Consider the following 19,265-nt stretch of genomic DNA (forward strand, 5'->3'; position numbering starts at 1 on the left):
AACGTCCATGTAATAAAAGTAAATATGTCACAGAGGCATACTCCTGTTTATATTTCCTCTGCTATCAAGGGAATATCGAAGCCTTCCTGTCAAAATGTGAGACCGCGCTCTTGAAAGTGAATCGCTTAACTGACTTAAATTGAATATGAAATTGGAAGAAATAATTGTGGAAACAGAGTGAGAGCACTGTTGTGGTACGGGATTCATAATATAGCCCACAATTGTTTCGCAATTTCTATTTTAATTAAACTTTCCCATCTCGATTCACATATTTCTGCTGCATTTGAGAGTAGGTGACAATTCCTTCCCTCAGCAAGGCAATATGTTTGCAATAGGCCGCAGACAGCTGAAGCTACTGCTATGGCAGTGGATTTATTTCTAAAACCTTTTATAATGTGGACACAACTGAAGAGTGCAGCGTGTCCCTCCCTGCTGCTATGTATTCATCTAGAACACAAGTTTGCAGAAAGCAGTTCAGTAAATTAAGGCCTTTCCCAGCAACTAAAAACAAAGTCCCACCAGGTCATACAATTGTTCTTCACAACAGAGGTACCTTTATTGGAATTTGTAAAAAGCTTACAACCCCAGAGGAGGAGCTGAAGTGCTTTTCAAATGACTAGCATGCTAATCTGTGGGATATCGGTGTTAGTGATTTAATCAGGCAGAATGATTACAGTTAATCCTGATGTTTCCATTCAGTGCCACGTCATCGGTAGTAATTCCTCTTTTCCAAATGTTGCATTACTTTTGGGCCAGTTCCATATCTAGGAGTTAAATTCATGTATTCAAATTAATGTTCTCTTTGATCTAGTCATAATCTGGTCATGCCTAGGTATACTTGCTATTATGTTGCTTACGATCTAGCTGTGTCATTCCATCCTTTAACTCCGAGAATACACTTGTTTGCATAGTAAGAGTGATTATAATGAATGTAACCCAGAAACTACTAATGAGTAACCCACTGGTGGCACTGTTAAACCTCAATGAAATATTATTCAGCGTCAACCCAGGAACATGAATGCAATCAGGAGCATAACCACAAAGAAGAATTATTCAGTCTACTAAGGAACAACAAAAGAGTAACGTAAAGGAAGCCCATTGGATGCACGGTTAAATCACTAGGGTGTTGTGTAAGCAGTCATCCCAGAAGCAAAAGAAGAACAATCCATTGGCGACACTTTCTAGTTTGGGTTATCGCATGACTGTAGCCCTGTGCTGGGTACCACCCATTGAGTCAGCATTCCTACTGACTGATTTTTTTATTCAAACGTTTAGCATGTGTGGGGAACAGTGTTTACAATATTCAAGCAAACATCATGAATATACAGTAGATGGCAATATATATTATTTTTGCACTTTTATTAGAAAACATAAAACAAATCGTATTCATTTATTTACAACACGTCACAAATTATTGTCCATTCGTAATATGAATACGGTAAGAAATGTGTATACACTTGATCCTCAAGACACCTGTGTCATTGAGTTTCCTTACTGTAAAGTGTAACCTTCACATACTGTTGCTCGAATTACATAATTTTAATCTGTTCCTCATATGCTGATCACCAATGCTGGTTAAATATTTAAAAAATCACTACAGGCAACACGTGATTTGCAGTGGTAAGCCGCTTCTTCGGGACTGTGATAAAAACGTATATTTATGTACATATCAAATTCGCATTATATGACTCAAACAAAAAAAAACATTCACCTACTTACAGAAATCTCATATTAATACGTGACAACATAAGTTTAAATGAGATCAAAATATTCACTTCATTAATATCTTAGAAGGCTCAACCCCCATCAATTTTGTACAATGAACCCATAAATATTATCCACCTAGTACTCTCCACTGAGATGTACTTGCTATTTAGTAAAGGAGGAGTTCTAGTTTTCCTATGGTCGCTAGTTTTAGTATGCCCTATATATAAACCCTATTAATATCTCATTGGGACATATCCTGCTATTTATCACGTGTATGAAGCATACAACCCAATCTTGAAGACCATTACTATCTGTCTAAGCTTAAGTTATTAGTAATATATCACCTACATAGTATAGTAATTGTACATTTCTAGATTATGTGCTATTTCATTCCTAAACTATATTACTTGTTCTCATATGACTTTATTGCTAACCCTACTGTATCTCCAGTAGTAGGCTCCATGTCCTATTTACTGCAGAAACGTGATCATATAAAGATCAGAAATTTTAGTGTCTGTAATGATTTAACCTCACACACAATGATTTCTGGTGACAGACAGAACACTTTTTCATAAGACACAGTAGTAAAGAACTTTTCCAAACTTCATTTTGTTTTTGTAAAAATTACAAATACATGTGTGATCACCCAGAGCTTCTCATTAAAATCTGATTCATGACCACATTTTCATGCCAAGCTTCTCATTAAAATCTGAGTAACAGCACTATTACAATCTACGCCCCTCCACATTACGCCACTCTATTCTACATTGCTACATCTACACTAATTTACTCAAAACAATACACTCTACACCACCGGTTTTCAATGCCAATCTACTCTGCACCACTACACTGTACGACACTATACTCCACTCCACTGCGCTCCACACCAATCTACACGATTGCACTCCGTCCCTTTATTCTGTACCACTCTACGCCACTGCACTCTACACCCACAACACTCTGCTCTCCAGCGCCGCACTCTCTACCACTGAAATCTGACACTGCACTTTATGTCACTGCACTCTACTCTGCACCACTCCATGCCACTCTACTGCACTCTACGCCAATGCACTCTACTCCACTCTAATCTACTGTGCACCACTGCACTCCATGACATGCACTCTACACCACTTCACTCTACGCCTCTCTACTCTAACCATTCCAGTCTAGGTCACTCCACTGTGCACAGCTCCACTCTGCAAAACTACTCTTTACCACTCCACTCTATCTTGCACCACTCCACTCTACCCTGAAACAAACTACTCTACGCCACTGCACTCTACTCCACCCTGCGCCACTGCACTCTATGCCACTCCACTCTAAACCGCTGCAATCAATGCTCCGGTACTATACTTTACACCACTCTACGTGCTCTTCCCTGCACAACTATCCTCTACCCTGCACCACTCCACTATACTCTGAAACAATCTCTTCCAAGCCATTGCAATCTTCTCCACTGCACACTATGATGTGCCACTCTAAGTCTCTGCAGTCTGCGCTATGGCACTGTACCCTAAATCACTGCACTCTACACCACTTTACTCAAAACCAAGGTACCCTACGCCACTGCACCTACACGAACTATTTTGCACCACTGTACTTCACGTCACTATACTCTCCAATATTCTAATCTATGCCATTGCACTCTGTCACTAAACGGTACATAATTACACCTTTGCTCTCTGTCACTGCACCCTATGCCACTGAATTCTACTCTGCACTACTCTACAACTCTGCACTCTACGACCCTAAACACTACAAACCTGCACTCTGACAATCTACTCTGCATGACTGCACTCTACTCTGCACCACTCAACTCTACGCCACTGCACTCTACACCACTCTATTTTACTCTTCTGCACTTTATCCTGCACTACTCCACTCTACCCTATACCACTCCATGTCATTCCAGTCTAATCTGCACCGCTCTACTCTATGCCATGCACTCTATGCATCACTGCACTCTACGCCAATGCACTCTACATCACTTTACTAAAAGAAAATGCACTCAAGGCCCCGCACTCTACCCTGCACCTGTACTTTACATCACCTCACTGTAGGCCTCTGTACTCCACTCTATGATATTCCAACCTATGAGGCTCCACTCCAATAACCTGCTCCACTGACACTATGCCATAACATTGTACTCCGCTCTATGCCATTTTACGACACTACTGCACACAGTAACGCTCTATGCAACTCCCTCTATGCCACTCCATGCCAAATTACTTCACTCTGTTCTATGACATACTACTCCAATCTACTCCACTGACAATCTATTCTGCTCTATGCCACTCTACAACTGTCTACTCAACTCTACACAACACCCTCTATACCACTCCAATATTATCTGTCACCCCACTATATGACTCTCTACTCAACCCTGACACTGCACTGCACTGCACTCCACTCCACTCCACTCCACTCCACTCCACTCCACTCAAGTCTATGCCCTTCCATTCTCTGACACTCTACTGCCTCCACAACACTGTATGCTACCCCATGGCACACAACTTCACTCCTCTCCACACCACGCAACTGTACTGTATGCCACTCCATAAAATTCCACTCTACTCCACTTTACGACCCTCCACTCCGCACGACTCTCCTTAACCCCTCTAACCTTTAGCCAAGATGAACGGCAGCCACTCTGGTGTACAACATTGCTAAAACATATTGGCAAAGCCAATAGCTCTTGCATAGGCGAGACCTACTGCCATTGCCAATGCTGGTTAGGTTGAAGCCTACCTGACACTGCAGCTCTCTGGTTTGCTAACAACATCTTGGGGACATTTGGAAAGCTTCCCTCAGAATGCATTCCTTCCATTGATTACCGTTGACTTTGCGATTTGAAACTCACATTTCCTTGTTTTCTATTTGCTGGCTCTATTTGTTTTAGGCTGTCCAACTTAAGGTCGCCCCTTCCCTTGCCTAAAACCTATTTACTGTATTCTTCCAGCAGTACTGGATTTCTATGAATACACCTTTACATCTTGTTCTTATCTTGTCACATTTACTGTACATTCAAAGACAGAGGTCAAATGTCAGGGTCTGTCTTCCAGGGAGTTTGGTGTTTACTTTTCTTTGACTTGAAAGTGAGAGGATTTATGTGACAATCATGCTGGCTACTTGGGGAGTGCCTGAGGAAGGCTCTACAATGTTACTTTTTTTTTCCCTAGCAAACCAAAAAATTATATGTCTGTAAATGAACTGTGCATATATTTCAGAACATATCAAATTAGAAAAGCACAAAGGAAGCACCTTTTATGATAATTCTGAAGTGTGTTGTAAACAAATACTTTAATACTATCAAAACAAATCAATACTCCCACAAGCCAAACTCCTAGACCCAGATTCATACTGTTTGCGCTGAATTAGCGTCATTTTTTTACGCTAATTCAGCCCTAACTTAACTCCATATTTATATTTTGACTCTAGACTAGTCTAACGTCAAAATACTGGCGTTAGTCATATTTTTGGATGCGTGAACCCATCTTGCGTCAATGAGATTCAAGGTGAGCATTATCATCCAAAAAACGACTCTAAAGCCCTAGTGCCTTATTTATCCTCCCATGCAAAAATGGTGCAAGGGAGGAAGGCAGGCCTAAATGATGGAGCTAAGCCTGTTAAGCACCATTATTTAACGCCTGGGTAAAGGCAGGCATTAGGGGACTTGTGGACCCATTTCCATGGTCAAACACTATGGAATGAACCCACATGTGCCCTCCCCCAACCCCAGGAACACCCACACAGACAGACACCAGAGGATGGGGGACCCCATCCCAGGTAAGTATAGGTAAGTATTTTTTAAAGTGCCATTGGGGGCCCTGAAGTGGGCCCCCTACATGGCACTGGGTGCAATGGCCATGCCCAGGGGTCTCTTGTCCAGTATGCTGGCCACTGGGGTGGTGGGCATAACTTCAGTCTTTTATAAGACAGTAGTCATGTAGTATGGATGGTTTTGCGTCAAGAAATGACACTAGGCTGGTTAGAGTCAGTTTTTTAACTCTAACCATCCTAACGTAATTTTTTGGTGCAAAACCCCCTTCTCCCATACCACCACCCCCACCTGGCTAACGTCATTTTTTCTTTTTTTACGCTAGCCCATCCTTTGCGCTGGAATGCGCCAATCCATCAATATGGTGCCCATCTGGCTTACTGGAATGGTGCAAGCTGGCGCTATACTTTGTGACTTAAAACTGTGCAAACACAGTTTTGCGTCAAACAGTATAAATATGGGCCCAAATTTGTAATCTGGAACTGGTGGTGATTAAACGAGACGTGGCACATCACTGGGGTGGGACAGGGTTCGAGACTCTGAGGGAGTAGAAGGCGGGGACAGATAAACATGGTGGCTGAAACAGTACCATATAATGGTAGGAAGTGCCCACGTAAATTCCTCAAGGTTTGAGGAAATCAGATACAATATTACGACCTAGATCCTGCCGAAGATGCGGTGGAACTTTCCACTGTGACATTCCTCTCAATATGTACAATATTGTCATTTGGGTTATCCATCGATACTGGATGCTGTCCCTTGAAGCAATGTACTACATTTGTGTATGCGGATGTTTGTTCTGTCCTCTTCCCTGTGATGTTGTGCAACTGTTCAGGGTGCGGGTTCACGCCTTAGTTTGACGTTTATTCTGAAAAACTAAAATAAAGATAGTTGAAAAAAAAAAAAAAAAAAATCACTAGGTGATGCCATTTCCACACATTGTTTGTGTGCTGTATACTTTTATCAGTAAAACTGTATGTCTGTGCAAAAGTAACGGTAAGTTTAATTAAAGATGTGTTGTATGTAATGGCAGTATGCTACTATGCCACTCATATTATACTCTACATCACTCCATACTGCGTCACTGCAATCTACTCTGCACCACTCCACTCTACACCTCCCTACTCTACACCACTCTACCCTACGCCAATGCACTCTACACTGTACCACTTTACTCTATGCCAGTGCACTCTATGCCAATCCACTCTAATCTACTACACACTCTACAACATTCTACTCTACTCCACTATACTCGACCATGCACCACTCCTGTCAGAAACAATCTACTCTACACCACTGCACACTGCCCCCACTTTACTCAAAACCAATACACCCTATTTCAACCTACTCTGCACCACTGCACTCTATTCCAATATAGTCTACTCTGCAACACGTTACTCTACTGCACACTATGCCATTCTAATATACTCTGCAATAGTGTACTTCACGCCACACTTCTACTCCATGCCACTGCACCACTCTACTCAAAGTAACTGCACTCTACCCCAATGCACTCTATACCACTTTACTAAAAACCAATGCACTCTACACAACTGCACTCCACCCCAATTTGTTCTGCATCACTGTACTTTATGGCACTTCACTCAGCCACTCTATGACACTACACTTTATGATACTCTACTATGACGTTCTACTCCATTAAACTCTACTCCACTCTACTCTATGCCCTCCAGTCTACAACACTCTACCCACTCTATGCCACTCTACAACACTAATCCACACAACATTCTATGCAGATCCCTCTATGCTACTCCATGCCACTTTACTCCACTCTATACTACAACACACTACTCCACTAAACATCACTATGACACTCTGAGCCACTCCATTAGGACACTCTGTGCCACTCCACATCACTCAGCTCTACAACACACTATCCCTACTCTATGCCATTCCACTCTCCTACATTACTCCACTCAATGCTACTCCACAAAAAACTACTCCGCTCTACACCACTCTACTCCACCCAACACCATCTACGCCACTTCACTCTGCTCCCCACCACTCCACAACACTTTATGCCACTATAGTCTGACACTATGACACTCAACTTTACTCCATGCTACACCCTTCCACTCTATGACACTCTACTCAATCCACAACACTCCATGCCACTCACTCTACACCACCCTACATCACTCCACACCAATCCATAACACTCCATTGTAATCCACGTTAAGACACTCCACTCTACACCACTCTCCTTTACATCACTAACTTTTAGCCATGCTCAACAGCAGCGATGCCCGTGTACAACAGGGTCAAAAGATATTGGCAAAGCAAATAGCTGTTGCATAGGCAAGATCTATTGGCTTTGTCAATGCTTGTTGTGTTCACCTTTCTAAAGGGAAAAGGTTTAAGGGTGTTATTGCTTTAGGCATATAACCTCACTGAGGAAAAACCTAATTGCTGCCTTAAGGCAGCCCAGGTGCTTCACTGCCTCAGAATAGAGCACAGTTGCAGCTGAACCATCAGTACATCTTTATGATATCTATGAGTAGGATCCCTGAACAACGGGCTCTGCCTTTCATCTAGTTAGTTTTATTTCCTTGAGGCCATTTACTTTACACCAAAATACTCTTAAGATGGACAGCTGTAGGATTTCCCTCCATTTCTTTGCTCAGATATGATTTACCACTGGAGACTGTCAGAGACATCTTAAGGATTTTGGGGCCCGTGGCAACGCATATTTTGGGGGCCCTTGTTCGGAACATTTTTGAATTCATGATCCAATTTCAGCTCTTTTATGCCCTCTTTGGCCGAGTCACTGACAGTGCACAGGCACACTAGTCCAAATTCTTAATGTGTTTACATGTAATATTCAGGGATAGTGATGTGTGTTTTTAGGTTGAGCGTTAGCGTTTGACCTGGTTTTTACTTAAGTATACTTATACTGTGGAATGAAGCGATTTCATTCGTTGGTTGCAGTGTTTTTAACAAATTTTGCTTGTTGGTGGTCAATTCTGCCTTTTTCTCCCTCCTTTTTTCTGTTTCAGAGCAGTGGCCTACGACTGTATTGTTCCACTTTGGTTTCTTTATCTGTTGCTGTGCCAATTTTCTTTTTTTTAATTTCTTAGGTGCTCCCCTTTCACTGTGGGTGGTTCAGGCTGGTAGCTGTTTGAGTTTTATTGCAGCATTCCGTTCCTTACACCTCCTCCCATGTCACTGACATTTGTTTTAGCTTTATTCCAATGCTGCCCTCGTTTACCTCTGGCTCCTCAAATAAGATTATTTTACTAAACAAACATTCGGTCATTTAGCTCACTGATCACCAAAGCCACAATATTCCCTCACATCCCATCGCAGAGAGTCTCTCTTTCCAGGGCCCCTCCCTGCCAGCACTCATGACATGCACACAGGGCATTGCTTTTCTTGTTTATTGAGGCCATAAATCTTCTCAGGTTGCTCTGTTAATTTCATTAGAGCTTTGTTGAATAATACGAGGCAAAAACGCTTGTTTTTTATGCACTTCCTACTTATCCCATCCAATTAAAGCAAGCTGGGCCTTTCAGTAAATACTGTTTATATTCAATGATGTTACACCACATTGTTTGTGTGAAAATGGTCCTGCTCTAATTGTGTAAAGGGAATATCTTCAAAGGGTCACAACAGGCGGACAGAATTTAGTTTTTACATCTGCTGTGTCTTTTGGCATACATAGATTGACAACAAATGTAACTGCCTTTGAATTTGAAAGGCGGAGTCCATGAGTCGACTGTGTTGCCTCCCCTTAGTCTCTGGCAGCACGCAGATGGACCTGAACAAGGCCCGGGGAATTCTGTGTGGAGCTGTTTACATTGGATGAAAGCGAGGGTCCGGTCTGGCAGAAAGCATTTGAGTAGTTCTTCTGCACTGGTACTCTTGTTGTTTTTAGCAGACATGCAGGTTTTGTATTAAATCTGTATGTTCCCTGGAAGTTTATGTTCCTGTTTATAGAAATACATTACACGGTGGGGCCTCAGAACCGCTCTCAGCAGCTGATTTTGGCATGGGGGATAATAAAAAGCAGAGGGGAGTTATGCTCTTTGCAGGAGAATCAGTCTCTATGGGAAGTAGCGCTGACAGAGATGGTGTACGGGGCGAGGCAGCAGGAAATGCCTTCTCTTAAGTCCTTCGCCCCCTGCGGCTATTGTAATCTGTTACCATACCAATGCATTTTTTCAACCACCTTACCAGAGTCTTACTGGAAAATACAGACAATGTGTTTTTTAGATTGCTGGGTTAGGAAAAGCAAATGGACGGGGTGGCAGACCCGCAAGTTACGATGGGCTAATTTGGATGTTGACATCTTGTTGTTTCTGTGGTCTGTACCTCAGAGACCTGTTGTGAACTTTCTTTGCCGTATGACACCGGTGATCATTACATTTTGTAGCCTTCCTTGTTCTCTCTTCTAGCTGTACTTAGAAGTGTCCACAGGGGCGACTGTGTTCCACATTTAGTACATTTCATAGTTCCTGGAGGTAGCAACTGTCATCGAGTCATGCTCTCTTCTCATAAGTGTCCATGCACGAACATATCTTAAACTACCAGTTGAGAACGGTGTCCATTTTTTAATTAACCCAGTTACCCGAGCATAAACTCCAAACGCACGAAAAACAAATTTGAAGAAAGATATATTTGTTTCAGAGCTAGGGTGGGAGATGGGGGCGAGGTTAACACAAGCGTCTTGCCAGTGCACAGAGTGCTCCCTATGTACACACACATCGTCTATAAATTGACAGTCCAGGGGTCAAGTATCAGATGAGGGTTGTGCCTCTCCAACCTTCATGTTTTGGATTGAGGCCCATTGTGTATAATTGGTACCTCTCTCCCAGCCATGTTCTACTCCATTAGAGGAGTACAATCTTGTGGGTGTCACTGGTGATGTCCTTTATTTGACTGTAGTTGAGGATTGGCAGTCCCAGAGAATTTCAGATTCATTGATTGAGCATAAGAATGCCAGGCTTTAGTAGCCTAAAAAATGAATATCACCTACCAAGGCCGTAGCGAGGATGTTTTGAGGAAAGCACCTTTTCCAGCTGTGATGACAAATGCTAAGTTCTTAAAGGCAAACACAGCAAATTGTATACAGATATGCATAATTTGGATTGCACAAAGCTAGCAAAAAGGCAGCGGAGCTCTGTAAAGGGTCGAAGGCAAGTATACTTTATTGCCAGACATGGGCCAGACGCCAAACCCTGTTGCTCTGCACCACCGATGTCACTGTTGTCATGAGTGGAGGCCCTTTTGATCTAAGTCTCTATTTTGGTTCTGCAACATCTCTTGAATAGTTAAAGCAAGGGACCTGAGTAGGTGGAAAAACAAGAACACAAGGCAATACTGAAACCTAGCCCCACGCCAGACTCATGTATTTCTCTGAAGTACACGTCTTTCTGCCTGATTGAAGCCTGTGAGCACTCCTGAAGGAGGTTGACTTTCCATAGTTGTTGGTGTGCAGTTTTGTTTAGTGAATACCCATCAGTAAAAATACTTTGTGAGGCATGGTAAGGGGAACAATACTGGTTGTGCAACAAAAAAGTATTCTTGCAGAAGCTAGCATACTCATGTTGGCTTTTAATGAAATGAGGCAAAATACTGAAGGTACATGACATGGGATGTTTATTTTTAGGTAAAAAATGCAAATTCTTTGAATGCTCAAGATTGTATGTTTTTTCTCGATCCACAGTGTCGATTTCTCGCTTTCTCTGCATTTAGGACCCTTATCACTACCATATGTTCGGCATATTAAGTAATAATAATAAAACACTTTGCAACTCTTGCATTTGAAACACTCACAGTAACTGCTAATTATTTTTTTTTACAATGTCTTGGATAAAGGAACAACAGGAAAAGGATACTGCACTGTTGTACTTGGGGCACTCACTATTGGAACATCTGGATGGTGTTAATAAACCAGCACGATTTCTGCTTTAGAAAGCATCGACAATGGGCTTGCGGGTCTTTGTGGCAAGTGGTGAGGGATATCTATCTGTGTCCTGCCAAGAAACCTCTCTTTGGCCCTCAACAAGGCTTTTAGGGGATATTGAAGCAATGAACGAGTGAGAATGTAGGGCAAACATTAGTGACTTCATTGGAAACGGGACCCCTCACATAATCGTCTTGATAGTTCATCACCCCCATAAAAACCATTTGACTTGGGCTCTACTCAAGAGCAGGGCTCTCTTTGTGTTCTCTTTACCCACAATTGTATGGAAAGCGAATGTGAGCGAGGAGATGTCTAAAATAAAAAGTGTTGACATTTGCAATAGCCAATTATGTGCTGTGAACCACTTTCATTGCTTTATTAGTAAAGGTTTTGACCCTCTTAATTGAACACTTACCTCCGAGGGTACCTATTTAAATGTTCCAATGGAACAGAGCCTGATTTAGCCATTGGCTCACCGGGGTTCAAGTGGCATCAGCATAGAAGTTTAAATTGACTCATAGAATGTGACAGCAGAAGACCAGCCAGTGGAATTATTTGCAAGTTAGAACATGGTGTTCAATTCACCGGGGCTTTGCCCACCTCCCTCCACTAACTTCCTTTTTCATTGGGACAGGACAGGCAAGATGGGCTTCGGTTCCCTCTATTTGGTTTCTCTCTCAATTTGTCCAGCAGACGTTTACCCATTTAGAGTGTATTTCAGCTGTACACAGATAATTCATGCATGTTTTTACTCAACTCAGTGGTGCTCATTTTGCCGACCTCTGAAACATGAGGGGACTGAGTAAACACACCTGTTATCATGGGGTCAGATCGAAGCAGTGGATGCATGCATTCACCGAGTCACAAGGCCCATTGTGGTTTCTTCTATTGCCTGTGATGTTTTTGGTGCCGACCCTCCAGGTTGGCCTTATTTCACGTGGTTATGCCCTCAAGGGTTGGAGTGTATGGTAACATAACCACGTTTCTTACTAATTATATTTTTTGTGGTGGTGCCCTCTAGGGGCTGTTTTCAGCATTACAGTCTAATGCCAAAAGTTTATTTCAAATAAAGGTTTTTATTGGGCTCATATGATAATTGTATATGTTTTATTAATCTTTCCTAATTGCAATTATGACCATGATTCAGGCCAACTTGACATCCTTATTACATTATGACTGTTTGAATACTCTTGATACGTTTGGGTGACCCTTCTGGTTTATTTCTCTCGTTACTCCTCCGTGGCGGTATTTTGTCTTTTTTTTGTCATTTGTGTTAGCCAGGCAGCAACTCTGATGATGTGATGGTGAAAGTGGTATTCTACTGGAATCAGGATGACAGATTTAAATTGGGATTCTTAATAGCAACATTTTCATTTTTTGCTGCAGATAAAGGAAGAAGGTAAACAGAAGTGCTTTAGTTATATGCAGGGCCACTGGAATTATGTGGCAGTAAAAGACCAGATTATGAGGGAGGATTGACCAATTTATATGGCAAAAAAGTCAAGTTATGAATTTACAATGCCAATAGCTCTACAAATGCGAGACCTATTGCATTGTAAATGCTTGTTAATATTGTTATACAGCAACTGCTTGCTAATATAAGTGCAAATAATCTCCAACAGCCTCCCATTTCTGGTATGTGAGGTCCTGTTTTGATCTAAAGAAAACTTTTTTATGGCTGTTACATGAAACATAAACACTTTAAAAACAAAACAAAGGAAAAATGGTATTTAAAACAACCCACTTAATAATTATTTAAGGTAATGAGGGCAAGATTCTGCAGAACAGAGCTGGGTCTCTCAGAGGGCCGCCTAAAAGGCTGGGGCCCTGGGCCAAAGCCCACTTTGCCCATTTTTTAAAACCTATCTGGAGACTGTATGCTAACACTAAAATGGCCAGAGTGGACCAAGGCTCGAATTTCATCTGTATTTTCCTGCAGTTTTATTTGCTTTGGGAACAACTTTGCTGGGTTGAAAAGAGGAGTGTTGGCCACCCATAAGAGCACTATGAAGAAGCTCTGCTATTCAGTGTAAATATTTTTTCTTCCCTTTATTTGAGAGGAAGAAAGCACATATGTGGCAGTGAACCTTATCATGTCACATGTACAAGGCACCCTGGAGAGTATATGGGCCCACTTTGACACTGTGGGGGTGTTTTTACAATAGGTCTCAGCAATCTGAGAGCTATTGGTTTGTCAATGTCAGTGTCTTTTAGCTACGTGTTATGGAGTGGGGTGGATGTATGTGGTGTGGATTGGAATTATGTGGGGTTGATTGGAATGGTTTGTTCTGGAATTGTGTGGCATGGGATTGTATGGTGTGGAGTTATATGTCATGGTGTGCAGTGGAATTATGCTGATAGTAAGTATGAGGTATTGAGTGTACTAAAATTGTTTGGAGGCAGACTGTGTGTGTCATGGAGTGTAATTATGTGGAGTGGTATTGTGTGTCATGGAGTGGCATGCAGTGGAATGGAATTATGTGGTGTGATGTTGACTTCTGTGGCATGACGTGGAGTTCTGTGTTGTGAATTGGATATATATGATGTTGAATGAGATTGTGTAGCGCTGAGTGGAATTATGTGGCATCACGTGGAGAGTATTTATGTGGATTGTTATGAGGCATAGAGTAGATTTATGTGGGGTGTATTTGTGTGGTATTGAGTAACGTGTAATTAGGTTGAGTTGAATTATGTGGTGCTGAGTGGTATTTTCTGGAGTCTAAATATGTTGAGTGGTGTGGAATTTTGTGGCGCTGAATTATGTGGTGTGGAACTGTGTGGTGTGGAAATGTGTGGCATGTTGAATTATGAGGTGTTGAATGTTTGTTGTTTATCTATTGCAGTGCTGAGGGAGCAGCATTTGTGGGAGGTGAAACAATGTTTCTCTTTTCTGTCCTCTATTCTCCTCCCAGAAACTGGCTAAAACAGTGTGAATGACATCCAGCAGCTGTATCGGCATTCCCTCCAAGAGCATTTGAGTCCTGAGATGACTCCAGCTTTAGCTAGTTGGATTTATGTCCAATTTGAAGTTTTAACGTGTATGTGATTATTTTAACCTTACACTTTGTGTAATGCAAGACAGACTGCTACACAGTGCTCAAAAAGATAAAATGTTGCTTCCAAACAGGGTCAGCCTTTTGCATAGGTGTGCTGAGCCCATTTCCGGGGCTCTGATGGTCAGGGGGCGCACAAGCCTGACTGTACAGGCGACGCAGCAGTCGCTCGCTGATCTGATTTTTGTAAACTGCCCTTTAATTATTTTTCCAGCTGCTTGTGACCTGCTTGTAAAAAAATCTCCTTACTCCTATCCCTTCTTCCCTTTTTGTATTCTGCTCCCCTACCAGGTCCCCCCCCTTCCATTTGGTGTTGTTGTCAAAGAGGTTAATGGAAGGTGAGCAAGACACAGAGAGATGTGTGCTCAGAGAAGGCCCATCACTGAGTGAAACAGCTTGTGATTGACCTGTCAATACAACAAAGTCACTTACAAAGCCCACCAGCAGCAGGGGACAGGCAGGAGCGAGCAGTATACTCCCAGGAAGGTAGGGAAGGTCTTGGGTAGCAGAAAACGCTCCATCCCTCCCCAACAACTTTGCTTGTCTTTTTAATTCTAGGTAAAAAGTACAAACAGGGTAAGTGGTGGGATGGGGGTTAGGACCAGGTCAGGTCATAGCCCAAAATTGCTCTATGCGCATTGTGGGTATGGATTACTTTCTGTATTTTTTTTTGCAATGTGGTACTTGCAGTTTTGTTTCCACTGCTACATAATTGATACTAAGTTGCGGGAGGAAATTAAAATACCTATTTCTTAAGTTAACGGAAGCTAGAGAAATATATTATTCAAAAGGTATAGGGGACACCAATGTTGATTTCGTGTGAGGCACTAACTGTACAAAGGCCGCCCTGATTCCAAAATTTAATTTTTAGTAATACCCAGACTGCTCATGATGCAATTTTTTTAATATAGCTGTCACTTAAAAGCAAGCATTTCAGAGCTCAGCTGGTAACTGCGTCGCTCTCTTCCATCCCTGGCAAAATCCACAGAAAAAAAAAGAAAAAAAAAGACTATGGCTTCTTAGAACTTTTTTACGGCACATACTTGTTGGCAGTCTAAGCTTGCCACCACATGCTTCTGCAGTTGAGGACCCACAGCTTCACCAATGCGACCTTCTGTTACAGTAACTCGGAAAGTCTGCCACTGTATTTAGAATTAAAATGCAAACATATATGTGAAGTTAGTTGGATGTCCCTACAGTACTTTGAAACTATTTTTTTCAGTTGGTGTGCGTGGAGCTTTGCCTCTAATGAGATATGTGGCCGTGATATAAATAAACTCTACTCTTTGTCGAATTTAGCCAATGTATCACTGCACAGAATCTCCATGCTGACAGGGGCTTACTGAATGAATGAAAAACTGGAGCCCTTGTTACACTCGCCATGCCTGGCAAGCCTCGCTGAGTCAGTATAATAAAATGTAAACTCTCTGGACGACTGCAGGCTATCTATCTACACAGCATGAGCTACCATCTGTGGCTCAGTAGCTTATGTAAACAAGTGCCTGCAGCTGAGGTGCTCCTATCCCTTTGTGAAGAGTGGTGGCTCAAAGCAAAGCACTCCCTCCAGAAGCAAAGCAATGTGGTGAACATAACATGTTCTTTTGAACATATATGCCAATCTAAACATATACCCATTACAGTACAAGCTCACTGTTTGGTATACACACAGCAGCTCGTATACTGTAAAAAGCGCTGATCTACTTCCGGCTGCAGACAAAATGCTCATGTCAACAGATGTTAATCTTCTAATCACTTTTCATATAAGCGCTTTCAACGCCATTGTCCAATATACATCTTATAAAAAGCATGCTTGCAACCCGAGTTCTTAACCACCCTAAACTAACCCGAAAACGGGCAGGCACTTACATGAAAGTGATTAGAAGAAAAACATCTATCAACATGACCATTTCGTCTGCATTTGTAAAAAAGTAAATTTGTTCTGCCTCAGCTTTAACGGGCTGCTGTTTGCTTTTCAAATTCCCCAGGTAAACGCCAGGCCTTTTACACTAGAGTACAAGCGCAGGGAAAAATACATCGCTGATGGGACGTATGCATATGGGGGACAAATATATTGACCTATGAAGGGGGAGGAGTTCAGCAAATGGCTCTTTCTACAAAAAAAAAAAGGGGTAGTAGCTGCAGTGAGGAAGTCTCCATTCTTCTGCTACCGTTGCTTAAAGAGCAAGTAAAAACACAAGAGCTGTTTACTGCGCTTGGAGCAAAGAAAAGCACAATGACATTCAATAGGTTTTGTGTGCCCTCGGTAGTGGCTGTAGTGCAAAATACTTCATTCTTTCGCTCCCGTTGTTCAAAGAGCAAGTGAAAACATAAGCGCTCTTTACAACAGCACTGGAGCAAGTGAAAACACAGCACTCCTGAGGAGGGCTCGTAAGCCAAAAAACCCAAAAGTCCCTCAAATGGTGATAAAACTATAGCAGTGGGGGAATAGTGTACTCAATCCCTGCTCTCGGGGAGTGGTAACCACAAGGAGGGGCATAACAAATGAATGCCATGGGCAAATGGGGAGAGAGAACAGCAGAGCGACAATGGAGCCAGCAAGTGTGAAGCCAATGGGTGGCATGAAGCCCACAAAGTAGATACAGCATGTCTTGATTCCTCTAGAGACGAGACTTAAAAACTAAAGGGCACAATTAACAGCATCTTTTGTTTATTTCCACCCCTGTACGAAAGCAGTTCTCTGAAGGAAATGAGGCTAACCCACAACCTCAAATTACGGTTTCAGGTTGTGAAAAAAAAACTATGCGCGACTGCAGAGCACTAAAGAATACTGGCACGGCTGTCTCCCCTGAGGTACGGACATGCATGCAAGAACCAGATATACATTGCATGTATTATATGTTTTACATTAGCCACAAGCAGATTTCTCGCCCACCTTCAAATTGCAGCTGTGGGACACATATTGGCTACGTAATAGAGATTCAACAAACATTCCATAGAAACAGAGTAAAGGTACTAGAAGAATACAGACTTCCATCTCAATATGAAAAAAGTTACTTTACAATGGGTGAGATTTCCTACGTGTCACCTGCTCCAACATTTACTTAAAAACTCTCCAATAAAAAACTAAAACGAGGATTACACATGTGAATTTCTTTCTTCTGTAGTTGTACCAAGTTCTGCAGATGAGATTGATAGAAACTAGGTCTCATGACTATCGGCACTGGAACAGCTTTCAACTTAAAATGTTATGCCAGGAACTGAAGGCTTAAATGATGGATTGCAAGATAAAATACCTTTTGCTTTACTGCCCAATGATAGGCCTTTTTAACTTGCACAAAGCCTGGTGAAGTAAAAAATGATGAGCTGCTTGTAATCATTGAAGCATGCTTGAAAAAAGAAAAATGTGTAAATGTTGCAAAAAAACTATTAACAAATACTTCTTGTGAGTACTCAAACTAAACAATTGAGATCATTTCTGCACTAGTTCATTTGAGTTTGATGCAAGATTTGTGATGTGATCTGTTGGACATACTTCTGGACTTACATAGATATAAATGCAACACAAAAACACTTCTTTGAGATACAGAATTACACTAATAGGGCTACTAGTCTTACCAAAGAACATTGGTATGTCCAGCTTATCTTCTCGGTCTACTTTCCTCTTAATCATTACAATGTAGACAGCATAGAGCATTGCCCCAACTAAAGACCACAAGGAACCTAAAACACAGATTTGAGGTTAAAATAAATATATATTTATAAGCAAAACATGATCGTTCGCCATTAACGTCAATAGCTGAAATATTCTCCATTTCTAAACAACATGGAACGGTAAGGGCCAAGTAGATCTGCTTGGCAGGTATATACATTTCAAATCTAAGGGAGAAGGCGTTTCTTCATCATCCTTCACCACAAGCGACTTGCCCACCTTTCTTTATACAACTTACCTAAATAAGTACAGTTTAAAAATTAAAATCTACTCAAGCTCAATATTGGCAAATGTACAATGAGAACTAAAATGAAAAGAGATGTAAATACATCTGAGCATTACACTACCAACATTTCTGTCAACCATTATGACACAACTACACCCCGAATCACTGAATGGAACTACACCAAATTTGGCAGAACGCTAGATCTTTGTCCAGAGTGCTTTTTTGTAATATGGTGTAAATCTTTTCAGTAGTTTTGGAGTTAATAAAGTAAAAAGATTCATGTATATCTAGAGACACGAATCCACAGAGATGGATCCCCAGATCTGTATGCCAACAGCAGGGGAGTGAGTAGCTGGCTGCAATCTGAAAGTAAAGTCTGTGAGGGACCCCCTCGTGGCCATGAAACTGTCCCAAATTAATTTTGGGGAGTGTGCAAGGATTCGCAGGTCCATTGTGTGCTCCACGTGGATCAAGACACCAATTATATTAAACACACACACACACCCACTCACAGACCCACACACCTACTCACACACCCACTTACATACCTGGCACACCCACTCACACAGCCACTTACACACCCACAAAACCACTCACACACCCACTCACGGACTACCAAAACCACTCACAGACCCATGGAGGGGGAGCAAGTTGTAGTTACCTTAGGGCATGAGTTATAGTTACTTAAGATAACTATAACTGCTGAATCTTTAAGGTTTTGTGTGTGTAAAATCTGAACCCAACTATAACGTCCCTCCAATCTTTAATTTTCCCCAGTGAATTAGTGGAATATATAAATATTCACTTAAAAAAACAAAAGTTACAGGGATGTCCTAGTTAGGAAACAGAATTAAAAAAAAAAAACATAGAAATGCACTTAAACACCAAAGGATACAGGGACGTTA

General features: G+C 41.7%; 1 protein-coding gene across 7 annotated transcripts in view; it reads right to left on the minus strand.

The window, feature by feature from the left end:
- SLC35F5 (solute carrier family 35 member F5) overlaps positions 1-19,265 on the minus strand; it is a 575,369-nt gene that overhangs the window by 209,745 nt on the left and 346,359 nt on the right. For all 7 annotated transcript variants that reach the window (XM_069224683.1, XM_069224682.1, XM_069224686.1 and 4 more), the window contains one exon: positions 18,041-18,145. In XM_069224683.1, the coding sequence (XP_069080784.1) occupies positions 18,041-18,145 (105 nt within the window). The remainder of the gene's footprint in view (positions 1-18,040; positions 18,146-19,265) is intronic.

This window comes from Pleurodeles waltl, chromosome 3_1, assembly GCF_031143425.1.
Source record: "Pleurodeles waltl isolate 20211129_DDA chromosome 3_1, aPleWal1.hap1.20221129, whole genome shotgun sequence".
Classification (NCBI taxonomy): domain Eukaryota; kingdom Metazoa; phylum Chordata; class Amphibia; order Caudata; family Salamandridae; genus Pleurodeles; species Pleurodeles waltl.